This window comes from Bidens hawaiensis, unplaced genomic scaffold (genome assembly GCF_021521415.1).
Source record: "Bidens hawaiensis isolate Kalapana, Puna unplaced genomic scaffold, B.hawaiensis_p1.1 tig00033168_1, whole genome shotgun sequence".
NCBI lineage: Eukaryota > Viridiplantae > Streptophyta > Magnoliopsida > Asterales > Asteraceae > Bidens > Bidens hawaiensis.
The window spans coordinates 185872-199380 of NW_027505281.1; the positions used below are offsets into that span (position 1 = coordinate 185872).

General features: G+C 33.6%; 1 protein-coding gene and 1 pseudogene across 1 annotated transcript; both read left to right on the forward strand.

Annotated features, from left to right (window-relative positions):
* The first annotated feature begins 413 nt into the window (after positions 1-413).
* On the forward strand, positions 414-2393 carry LOC143612066 (putative protein phosphatase 2C 25). The gene is made up of 4 exons (XM_077086137.1): positions 414-962; positions 1442-1780; positions 1874-2053; positions 2229-2393. Exons 1-4 carry the CDS (start codon positions 555-557, stop codon positions 2391-2393), a joined length of 1092 nt encoding a protein of 363 aa, XP_076942252.1. The 5' UTR covers positions 414-554.
* An 8767-nt stretch (positions 2394-11160) lies between these two features.
* On the forward strand, positions 11161-11972 carry LOC143612078 (transcription factor MYB77 pseudogene; annotated as a pseudogene).
* The last annotated feature ends 1537 nt before the right edge of the window (positions 11973-13509 follow it).

The window sequence follows — 13509 nt, forward strand, 5'->3', positions numbered from 1 at the left end:
TAATTTACTTTAATGCAGAAATTATATATGTTTTATTATTAAATTTAAAAAAACAAAAAGAGGGATGGTGCAAAACAAAAGTAGAGGACGAGGTTTATTACTTTTAAGTTATGTTTAAAGGTATTTGACCATTGACAAGATCTGGTCTTTTTTGTACTTTTTATTATTTGAACATTTAAGAACTTTTTATGCAAATCCCATGCATGCTTTCACTTCTTATTTCCACACCAAATGTTCAGCGCGTCGTATACACCGCGCAATCTCATCCAACTATTTAATAAATGTTACTGTCACGTATATATAAAGCGCGTAAATTGTAATGACAAATCTTGCCGTTAACTAATATTATTTAAACCTTATAGCTATGACTCCGTCTTTTGTGTGTGTGTGTATATATATAGAAGAAAGCAAACACCAAAAATATTGAATTAAGTTAACATTTGGCTTTCTAATTTATTTTTTGTCGACCGAAAATTGGCGTAATTTAGGAGTGAGTAGAGGTAAAGATAACATTTGTCGTTAAAAAAGGAAAAGACAGTCAGTAACATACTAACATGTCTAGTACCATTGCGATAACGAACTCTCCGGGGTTCTTATCATCACCGATGTTTTGTGAAGCGATGATATCTCCATCGGTTTCTCTCCATCACACGACTTTGATGCCGTCATCTCCACAGCCTTCTTCCCTTCAGAAGCATACTAATGGGTACAAGGAAGGATTGAAATCCAGTTGTGATTCGGATACGTCGACATCTGTGTTGTTGAAGAGAAAGAGGCCGGCAAAGATTCAGATTCCGTTTGAACCGTTGAGTTTTGTGGATGAGGTTGTTAAGCCGGAGGATGACGTAGCGGAGATCGATGAGGAAGGTGAGGAGTATTCTGTGTATTGTAAAAGAGGTAAAAGAAGATTCATGGAGGATAGATACTCCGCCATTGTTGATCTCCAAGGAGATTCAAAGCAGGTATCATAACATGATTTATTAATTTCCTAAATAATTGTATTTTCTCCATATTTATAAATATAAAGTGTGTAAAAACATTTAGTTTTTTAATAAAGTTTATATCGGAATGTTAAAAAAAATTAAGCATAGACTATATATTTAGAGATTTTTAAAAGTTAATACTCAAGTAATAAGAAAAATAATTAAATTATATGTTAAATAACTTATTGTTAAATTAAAGTTATAAAAAAAGCAATCATTTATTGAATTATAATACAATAACAGTACTCAATTCACAAGTGAACTTTGGGTGAAACTAAAATACTTTCAAAAGCTACATATAAAACGTTTATGAGTTATGACCACCTACAAATCAAACATATATAATTGGATAATTATAAATAAAATTTAATCAATCATTTCTGTTATTATGGTATTTTAATTACAATATATAAACAATGCTTGATATCTTCTAATAGCATTTAGTTACATGATTACAGGCCTTCTTTGGAGTTTTTGATGGCCATGGAGGAGCAAAGGCTGCAGAATTCGCAGCAAAGAATCTGCATAGAAACATAATATCCAACGTAGCAAACAAATGTGAAGATGAAATTGCAGAGGCTGTTAAGGAGGGATATTTGGCTACAGATTCAGAGTTTTTAAAACAAGATGTCAATGGTGGTGCTTGTTGTGTAACCGCATTGATTCGTAATGACAAACTTATAGTCTCTAACGTAGGCGACTGTCGCGCTGTTATGAGCAGAGGTGGAGTAGCAGAAGAACTCACTCTTGATCACAAACCTTCAAGGAAAGATGAACAGGATAGAATTCAAAGCATGGTAACTAAAAACTTAGAATTTAAGTATTTTTATTCTTAAATCATAAATGAAATGTTCATGTTTTGATATATGTTGTCAATTTTTAATTTATAGGGTGGATATGTTGATTGTCGCAATGGTGTTTGGAGAATACAAGGTTCGCTCGCGGTAACAAGAGGAATAGGAGACAAGCATCTCAAAAAATGGGTGATTGCCGAACCAGAAACAAGAGTTATTGACATCAAACCGGAATGCGAGTTTGTAATCCTTGCTTCTGATGGGATATGGGATAAGGTAATTGTTTTGATAACAATTTTAGAATTCAGAACTTTAAAAAGTATGAAAATTGACTGTTTAGAATAGTTGTATATATGATAACTAGTTAATTAAAACGGATATTACTCGTTTGACTCGTTAGAGGTAATAGCAACTTGAATGGGTTGCTAATATGATTATGTGTCTTTTTCAGGTGAATAACCAAGAAGCGATCGACATTGTTAGACCAATTTGCGTGGGAATCAAGACACCTGGTCCGATTTCCGCTTGTAAAAAGCTCGTTAGCTTATCAGCAACAAGGGGTTCTTATGATGACATGAGTGTCATGGTCATCAGGCTGCCTCATTTCGTTTCATGAACATATTAAGTTAGTTTAATCTAATTTTTGAGAAGCAACATCAATTGCACTACTCATAGTTATTTGTTGTTGTTGTTCTTATCTCAATTAAGTTAATTATAACTTTCTTTTTTTTACTTGTGTCACTCTTTAAAAAATGTGTAGTCGATATTATAGTCACCAAATCGTCACTTACCGTATATAACACATAAAACAAGTATCAAAACTATATAACTTAAAAAAATGTGTACTAGATTGTAGTCACCAGATTGCAAGTAGTACCGGATCCACATAACGATGTTAAAATTGAGTTGAACGGATAAACATATCCCATTAATTGACTTAGTAATGTTAATTTTCTCCCTGTTTAGGGGGTCATGAAGACTAAAAAAGTGTAGCAAACAAGTGAATATGTCAAAAACAGTGCAAGCTGCTACTAAATCCAAAAGCAGCCGTTCTTGATTAGTTTTATATGAAAAAGACCTTTTGGGTCAAAGGTGCGCATGTGGGCGCATGTTTGGGCCAGTCCTGATTTGTGGGCGCATTTTGAGCTCAATATCACTACATAAAGTCTTTCAATTATTGGTTTATGTTTTTTTCTTTTTTTGTAATATTGTTAATTAGTTTAATGATTATTTAGATAAAAAGCAATTTTCAACATCTTAGTTTATAGTGATTTTCCCTTTTATGTAACACCAAGTCAACTAGATGGTGCATGCCCCTCCATTTTAAAATAATGCATTTAAATTTTCAGTTTTCATGCTTTTGACTCACTTTGTAGGCATCACTTTTTTCTTGGTATTCACCGACTATTTTGTTAATAAAGATTTCGCTTTCGCAAATTAGGAGTTTTTAGGTCATAAGAGAGAGTGACATAGTTAAATAGAATATTATATTTTTATTTAACACACACACATATATATATGATTAGTATCATTACAGAACCCTTAAATTATTTAAGAATTTAAAGGAATCCTTGAAAATTAACGTTTTCTATAAATTTTTTTGTATGTTAATCTTATTTGAGTGTAATTTTATCACTTTTTGTATCTATAATTACGATTACAATTATGAAAATTAGTTTTTACATATATCTAAACTTTATTCTGCTTAGATGTAAATTTGTTATTACATAAATTTTACACATATGTAAACTTGTGATTTATATATGTTAATAAAACTGGTCTTAAACAATGTTAATATATAAAAAAAATTAAAAAACTGTTTGTTTTTTATGAGTTCCTAAAATTTCTTAATTTTTTTGGAGTACTTAAATGATACTAATATATATATATATATATATACACACGTTAAATACATGATGTTAAATAGAAATGACAATTGCCGGCAAGAAAATTTTTACTTATTTCTAACTATGAAACAATTAAAAAATAATGTATTATTGATTTTTTATACCAAACATTCGGTGATTTGTTAAAAACTTCATTATGTACAAATAAGCCAAGTATTATTTATGTTTCTAGTTTCTACGATGGTATATATAACTAGACACCCAATGATTAAGGGGAAAAAAGGGTGCCTTAACAAAGTAAACATATGTTAAACATTATAATTTAAATATATAAAAAAAATATTTTTAATTTAATATTTTAGACATATATATTCTTCTAACATAAATTACAAGAAACAAAACAAGGCAAATTCTAAAGGTACACCATCTACACCTATTAAGTATGCATATTTGCACACCATTCAGCATACGTTTCGTATGCTCAGCATACGTTGCGTATGCTGTAATACTTTTTCAGATATCATACGATTCGTATGTAATGTTATACGGTTCATATGGCTTTTGTATAAACAATACGAATAATATGAAAAGCATACGATTCATATGAACAACTTTTAAGTAAAATTAATAAACGCTTCGTATGTAATGTTATACGGTTCATATGGCTTTTGTATAAACAATACGAATAATATGAAAAAGCATACGATTCATATGAACAACTTTTAAGTAAAATTAACAAACGCTTCGTATAAAAATGATATATTTCGTATAGCTTAAATACGAATCATCTAAAATGTATACCGTTCGTATTTGAATGTGTAACAAAATAAGTTTTACTTGTAACCATCTAAAACAAAGGCGTAAGCTTTGTCTCCAACAATAGTGATTGCATGTGAGCTTCTTGCACCAGGACATCCTTTTTGGTTCAACTGCAAATAATAATATTTGCAGTTAGTAAATATGGTTTATTTGGTAAAATCAGAAATCATGAACCAGTGATCAATTATTGACATAACTAACATCTAAAGATGAATAAACCGGACAATAATTATGGTTTAAATGAATTTGATAATGATTTAGCTTGAATTTAAGAACAGTAGAACACTAATTCAATGATCCCTTTAGATAATTACTTTCATGTCAATGAATTTTGCAGCCTGCTTCTACTGGAGAACAAAGTGTAACCTAACTAGGGCTGTAAATGAACCGAATGTTTGAAGAACTGTTTGGCGGGCCATTCGATGATGTCTGCTCTTTTAATATATGACGAACACGAGCAAGGAATTTCGTTCCATTAACTAAATGAATGAACACGAACATAGGCCATGTTCATTCAATTGTGAAAACTTTGGGTTGGTTTTGGGTTTGACCTAAAAAAGACGAAACCATGAACATTTCTAAATACTAAACTCACATAGTTGTATAACAAATACATAAAAATAAAAGCATTAACATTCATCAAACCCTAACATAGTTTGAAAAAAAAAATTACTACTACATCCATCCAAATTACTAGAATCCACACATACAACAAAAAAAGATAACGTTTACGTGCGTCAACAATAAAAGATAAAACCATAATAGCTAAATTGTGCATTTATCATACTAGGCATCATCATAAACCATGATCCTCGTCACTACTATCACCCAAATCATCATCATCACCGTCACCTCTATCATCATCATCACCAACACCACTAGCATCATCATCACCTGCATCATCACTACCGTCATCACTAGCATCATCACCAACATCATGAAAGCCCGACTCCTCTTGCGGCCGCGACTCCTTTGGCGGTGGCACATCATCAGTGGGACCGTTCCTGTCTCTAACCAACCACTCTATCATCCTCTCCATCCTTATCATACGCTGCTCCATATTAATTAATCTCATATCCTGATTCACCGTCCCGGCATTGCCATGCGACTGCCCCTCATCGACACGTGGCCCCTGAACAAGTACATAAACGTTAGGATGGCAATGTAAGTAGGGATGATAGTGAAACTCGAACCCGATGGGAAAACCCGAAACCCGACAAATAACCTTTGAACAATATTATATCACACACATATTTAAATTTAAAACAGATAAATAACCTTTATATTTAAATGTAAGAAAGTTTTGAACAACAATTTGAACAATATTATAAATTAGCTTTATAAAATTTAAAGTAAACCTTAAATAGTAACTTGGTTTGGTTTTATTTGGTTTGCATCTAAATTTTAACAATTTATGTTTGATCAAATACCTGTCCATGTCCCTGCATAAGCGACTACTCCTGATTGGCATTTGAACCATGAACCTGTACATAAAAAAAGGTTTATTTTCAACCGTTAGTATTAAAATATAATTAAATACTGCCTCACTAGAAATCTTTCGTAGCAATAGGCTAAAGATTGGACGCTTATGATGATGATGGAGAATGATTTGGCTATGTTCAAAGGTGGATTTTATATTAGCGACTTGCAACTTCACCATGCGATCAATGATTATCGGAAACTTTTCTAAAGTAGATTTGGAGTTTCTCAAATGTCTCTTTAACAAAGAATGTTGACTTTCCACTCGGTTGGTTGTATGATTACCAAAATTGAAATGTTTATCGCACCATGCAGACACAAATTTTTCTTTGCTAGGCTTTAACCATGTATCATACAAGTAAGGAAATATTCCTGTAATTGTAAATACAATTGGTCACGCCTCAGTTAACAGTAACATGTAAACAACACGGTGAATAGAATTAAGACTTACTTGGGTGGGTTGAAGATTACTTTTCTTCAAGTCGTTGGCAATGGTAAAGGTACGACTCCTCGGTGGGAGAATTGAGTAACACTCTCCACTTACGGAGGAAGACCTCCTAGTCTTCTTCAAGTGGAAAACTTTGCTTGTGGTGCTTGGTAATATTTTGTTATATGTGAAATCGACACAGTAACATTTGAGCGTCTGGGAATTGCCGTTGGCATGCATTAATCAAAGCATACTCCCTGTCTGTTAGTATGACCCGTGGCTGCATACACTTGTCCAGCGTCCTTTTTAGTTGGCTTAAGACCCACGTGTAACTATCTTCTCTTTCGTCACTTATAAAAGCGAAAGCTACACAAAAGTTTTTACGGGTAGAAGTTACACCTACAATCTCAACAAATGGCAAACCGTACCTATTTGTCTTGTATGTTGCATCTATGAACAACACATGCGGGAATGCACGCCAAATCGGGAACGATAATTCATGAATGATGAATAGCCTCTCCAACTTGTGAGTGGATTCATTTACCTCATGCTTTTGAAGGTAACCAGCATTAGCCAAGAGTGTGAAAAGAACTTGCATCGGAGACTTGTTACCGTGGAGGGATACTCGTTGCCTTTGTTATTCGTTGTATATGTTTTTTGTCGTAGACACACAACGAGGGTCCTGCTTATTATTATTGATATAATGTTTTGGGGATCCACGTTCTGGTTTGTCAGATCCTTAACCAAAACCTTTTGCGTAGGGTTCAACCTCTTTGCAAATTCATGACCTTCCATATATAGAGCAGGCGGATGATTATATGTACCACACACAACTTTTAGTTTCCAACCATCTTCCTCTTTGTGGTACTTTGCAATCAACTGAAATGGACAGTTGATTTTCTTGGTACCACCAACGTGTCTGACAGTTGCCTTCCCCTTGTATACACCACCACGATCACATCTAAGAAACACCTTGTTCTTGTCGCCAGCAACATTTGTCTTAGACCTTTGGGTAATTATCACGTAACCATTGTTAAGTCCGGTGTTGTACGCCCATTGCTTCAACTCATCGAAACACATAAACACCTAAAATAAGATTCATTTTTGTTAATAACAGGATAACGTAATACAAACATGAATAGAAAACCTGTACCTGTTCGGTTGTGAAAAAATGACCAGATTCCACAAAAACGGTGGCGAAAGATTCATCGGATTCCACAAAACTTTCTTCAAAATTATGCATTTCATCAACGAAATTTATCAATTTGGTTGGAAAAATAAATTTAGGTTGGTAATATTTTTAACAACATTTGGAAGGGATGAAGGGGGAGAAAGAAGTGAGTAAAATATACACACACTTCATTGTTAGATGTATATCGTTCAAAGAAGTAAGTGGGTAAAAAACCCTATGAGATCACATAATTTATATGGTTGAGAGATTCCTTTCATTCCTAATATTTGTCTTACAGTCTTACAATATGGTCAAAGAATCAATGAGGCCTAAATATATGTGAGAGATTGATGGATTAAATACGTTTCACGCCTCTTGCAAAAGTAATTGTACAATTTTAAAGATTCTTCGTCATACGTTTCGTATTATTTCCTATACAGTTCGTATAGATTACTTCTCATGAGTTTTCAAACACCTACATGCATACGATTTGTATTCTTTCATATACGGTTCATATGTTTATGTTAGATTACATGTTTCGTATGAATTCTTATACGTCTCGTCTTCCATATAATACGAACTGTATACAAAAGCATATGACTCGTATAGTTTCTGAAGCATATGACTCGTATGGTTTTCCATATGACTCGTATGGCTTCCTTGATTTGACTAACTTAAGTTATTATTCTATAAGTTGCGTATGCCAGCATACGTTGCGTATGAGGCCTATGATTAGATGGGGGAATGGTGTGTAAATAAGCTAAGTGGTGTATCTCTAGCAAACCCTCAAAACAAACACCGAGCATAAAAAAAATGTTATAATAGTGGTCAAGTTATCTCTCTCTAGCTTCTCGACCAATGCTTGTCAAAACCATAAAGGAGTTTGCATTCGTACTTGTGAAGACACGAAGTTAGTTTTGTTTTTATATTTCTTCCTTTAACAATAAAAAAAGGTTTACAAGTCTTTTATTATCTTGAGCTGAAAGAAATTGATCTACAGTGCATATTCGTTCAATCTTTCTCACATTAAAAACGATGAGAGAAACGAACTGATCATCCAGTCCAATAACAAATATGGTTCTGGGTATCATAATTCATTATAGTTACTTGAAAAGTATTAATAATACGATGAAAAATAACTGCATTAGCAGTGTAATGAAACAATTCGTGTGTACGAGAAAGTTAAACATGTAGACACCATAAGAAACCTGTTGCAATGGTCCATTTTGATAGTCAAGTCATCATGAATCACCGTGGATCTAGTAGGTATATAAAAATATATGTATAAAATATATAACGTGTCTAATATTTTGATGTATGAGGAAGGTAAGCTAGTCTTCCTAAAAGGCAGAAGCAGAGAGGAGCAAACTACTTGAAAAAAGTTGAGAAAAAAGGAGCCCGATTGTATTACGGTTTTAGAAACTTTATAAGAAATAGAGTGGGCATAAACGTAATGGAACAACCACTAATTTTATTTTTTTATAGTTATATGTGTTAGTTACATTATCCTAATTGCTTGATGGTTATTGTTAAAAAGAATTTTATTTTTTTATATAACACGAGAAAAAGAAAAGAAGAATGTTCCGAAATGTTTCAAACGTTTTCTTATAAATTGCCTTGCAATTTAGAGTTTTAGACACCCTCTTCAACCAGTTTATTTACTATATGATAATATTAAATAAAGATACAAGATTTTGAAAATCAATTTCACGTGTATATTTAATTTTACCGAAATTAAATACAATGTTCAGAAGGTATATTTAGTTTAGGTAAATTTGAATTTAATAATTATAATTTAATGTATTTGGCCAATAATAATCCAAACTTATAAAATAGTTGTCACGGGTCCCAACTTTTACATTGTTTGTTTTCATTTGACCCCCATTAAAAAAACTTAACGGCGTTAAGGTTTTCTAAATTTCAAATTAATGTTTTAGGGCTTTCGTTCGGAATGAGGATACGAGTTGATTGATGTAAAACTTACATTAAAACGGTGGTTCAGACTACTAAAGGATGCTTCAATTCTGGTGTGTATAGTTTTAATTAACAAAAATCAAGTTGTTTCGAACACCGTTTCGTGGTAAGTTTTACATTAATTGACCCGTATCCTCATTTCGATCGAAAGCCCTAAAACATCAATTTGAAATTTGGAAAACAACTTAACGTCGTTAAATTCTTTTTAACAGAGGTCAAATGAAAACAAATTGTGTGAAAGTTGGGACTAATGACAGCTATTTTTTAAGTTAAGATTATTATCAGCCAACTGCATTAAGTTTGATATTATTAAAATTTAATTCACCCTTAGTTTGTGGACTCACTTTGAGTATTGAATGAAAAATCTTATTTAAATCTCACTTCATAACTTTTTTGTTTCTATTTATTTGGTATGTCATCAATACAAAAGCTTAATAATAAATATTAGAGTACATAGATGGTACTTGCGTCCACTTCAATGTGGTGTCAACAAAACGTACAATTATAACTGCATCATGTACAACACAGCCAACTAACAGCTGTAGAAATAGAATGGTCAACTCCTGGTACATATAAAACCAGTATGTCGTATTGATGTTTCTAGAAAGGCCGTTACAACTTGTGTAATCAGTTGCAACTAACTTAAGGTAGGATTTGGATGCTCTCCCGAATCTCAGACTTTTGGTTTATATCACCAACCGCCTTTACATTGCACATGTTCACACAGTCAAATTCAAAACAAATGTTGCCTAATTGATAACATTAAAAACTGTCTATTGTTATTTTGGTATATATGTCTCTGGTTTCATTTATATAACAATTTCGTTCAAGTAAAATCCAAACGACACTTAATAGTTCTTTACATCGGCAAGATTTGCCTACTTGAATGGTCTATCTAGCCTTAATAAATTGATGTCATGTAAAAAAAAAAGAAGAAGACATGTCTTCCGTTGCGTTAAGTGTACCATTTTTTGGGATTACTATTAGTTATCAGTCAAAACAAGTGTTGAGGGACGTTCTTCCTAAATTAAAGTTAATGTACATTGAGCCCAATTATGTAATCGCGTTGATGATAAAAATTAAACGGTATTGATATTTTTTTATAACTAAAAACAGTTGCTTTAAGAATATTTGTCTAGATAATGTAATAGCTTATTTTAGAAAAAATGAAAACATGTAACAAATATGTATTTGAAACTTGATTTGGTTATTATTATTATTATTTAGCTTAATCCTATCCCATATAAACTGAAAAATCTTAAATTTACGTAATATACAACCAAAAACAAAATATTTTCGACGCCCATGAAACAAGTTTAGGTCGTCAGGTAATTTTTTGATGAATCGCTCTCTTTCCTTAAAAAGTTTAAAGCTATTATTAGATATTCTTTTTAAAAACTATATCTTATAAAAAAAATAAAATTTGATTTGTTTATTTAATAAATAACTGTTGAAAGAGGTAGTAACTGACCAAGTGATGTTGTTATGGAATCAATGTTAGTTTCGGATAAATTAATGAATAAACAGGACAGACGCACGAGCAGTTTAAGGTCATGCCAACAACTCCCCCCCCCCCCCCCCCCCTTCTCAAAACGGTTAAACCTAACCTCCCTCTTCTTTCTTTCTTCATAAACCCCCTCAACTGTTTCATTAACACACATCAATCCCATGGCAGCAGAAACCAATAACAATATTGCTTGCAAGATCAAAGGTTCATGGAGCCCACAAGAGGACACCACACTCCTAAAGATGGTGGAACAACATGGACCAAGAAACTGGTCTCTTATTAGTTCCCGAATCCCGGGCCGGTCCGGGAAGTCGTGTAGGCTGCGGTGGTGTAATCAGCTCAGCCCGACGTCGAGCATAGACCGTTTACTCGAGAAGAGGACGATGTCATTGTTCGATCACATGCTGTCCATGGGAACAAGTGGTCCACTATTTCGAGGCTTTTACCTGGTCGGACTGATAACGCGATTAAAAATCATTGGAATTCTACTATTCGGCAACGTGGGGTATCCGAAGATAAAATTCTGACAACTGACAAAAGTGAATCTATAGGAAAAAAATCTTGGGTCTGTCATGGGTCAGACCTCAATAATTTGAAAAGAGGGTCCACAGAGGAGACAAGTGAGTCTACTAGGCCGGACCCTGGGTTGAAGCGTCAGTGCAGTGGACCGGAGACGGTGCTGACGCTTTTACCCTCAGGGGAGGTGAAGGTGGTTGAGGAAATAACAGAAAAGAAGGGTGGTGATGACGTGGAGGAAAGATCAACGGTGGAGATTGAGAACACGGGTGAAGGTGGTTGAGGAAATAACAGAAAAGAAGGGTGGTGATGACGTGGAGGAAAGATCGACGGTGGAGATTGAGAACACGTATTTGGTGACGGTTATGAAGCGTATGATAGCAGAAGAGGTTAGGATCTACATCAACGAAATGAGGGCCAAAGAGGCTCAAAAGAGTGAGCAAATCCAAACTTAGCATGGAGAGAGTAGGGAAAAGTATATGTAATTTGATTATTATTTGGAAGTTGTATCCGGATTTTAATATATTAACGCATTCTTCATTTCACCCTCACTTTCCAAACCCTTAATTCATATAACGTATGGTTGTATAATTAAGTGATAGAATCATAATGCATTTTTTATTTTGAGGTTTTAAGACTTGCATCTAGTCTTCCCATTAGACTGATATACACTTTATAATCATAAAAATAATTCTACAAACCAAGCTAGGCAAAACAAACCCACATATATCATTTTGGGTCCTTATGGCGATTTAAAATGACACGATGACATGGCTAAACCAAAACACTTAACGGGTCAAAATTGCATCTCACCTCTCCCGATTAGAATTCCACAGGCGGTGCTTGTTAAGCCGTTCAACTGGCTTGATTAGCGAAAACAGAAATGACATTGTTGTTTGCGTTCTGGTTGTGTTTGTTAGCCGGAGACAAAAGTTCTTGAAGGTATAAGTTTAATTGCATATCTAACTATTAAAGAATGTACTAAACATAGCTTCCACTCATCGAGGTAGCTATCCCACTTCTGCTAATAATATTTTGCAATACTATAGGTGAGGGCAATGCCCACAGGCCACAGCCCCACAGTACCACCTGGCTAGTAAGGAAGTGGTCTTTAAGTTCTAACTTCCTTTCATACCGTTAGGCCTTATTCACTAACTAGGCCTGCCAACATTGACGTGAATGCTTAATTTTCGGTTGATTTAGACCCAGATCTATACACATGACATGAGCTGTTTTGGGTGAAGTTACATTCTCAATGAGTTAGGATCGCATAACAAAATTAAGAGAAAAAATTTCAACCAGTCGGGATGGGATGGAAAGAAGAAATACCACACGACAGACTAGGGGAGTTGAAAACCAAACCGCTTTTTTGTTTCTTCAAAACCGACGATTCTTTACCTATCAGATTACTATCAACTTCTTTTACTTTTTATTTGTTTTTCTTTATTAGCATTAAAATAATATTTATAAAATAATTGTGAAAATTTGAAATTACTTTCTAACAATTTGCATTATTTCAGGAAGCAAGAACATAGTAACCTGACCTCTTGATTGTTTCTTTAAAAATGAAACAACCATGACACTGATTTTTTGTTGCTAGGAATTAGGTATCAAAAAGTGGGGTTATATTTTCATAATTTCGATGTATCCTCCCTCACACATTACTCGATAAGTGTTGAAATGGGTCAGTCGTACACAATTGTTTCAAGGGTAGAAAGCTACCATGTTTGGTGAAGCACAAAGACACTTGCATATCATAAAACCAAGTTAGGTTAATAGATTTTACAAGTTTAAAAGCTAGAATCTGCAAACACTAAGTTGAGTGGATAAATAAATTTTTTTTGCTTAAACATCCATATCTTAGGATTTCGAATTCAAATTTTCTTTACTTTGCTGATCAAAACTGAAATAACCCATCTTAAATCATCCTGTCCTGGCTCAAAACTATTCTAACCAACCCGTTTAGTCAAGTCAAACAAAACAAGTCATGAA

What these genes read in the sequence shown, in the direction of transcription:
- LOC143612066 (XM_077086137.1), top strand. Translation starts at nt 555, where the DNA reads ATGTCTAGTACCATTGCGATAACGAACTCTCCGGGGTTCTTATCATCA. An exon ending in TCCAAGGAGATTCAAAGCAG is followed by an intron (nt 963 to 1,441) that starts GTATCATAACAT and finishes ACATGATTACAG; the next exon opens with GCCTTCTTTGGAGTTTTTGA. An exon ending in AGGATAGAATTCAAAGCATG is followed by an intron (nt 1,781 to 1,873) that starts GTAACTAAAAAC and finishes TTTAATTTATAG; the next exon opens with GGTGGATATGTTGATTGTCG.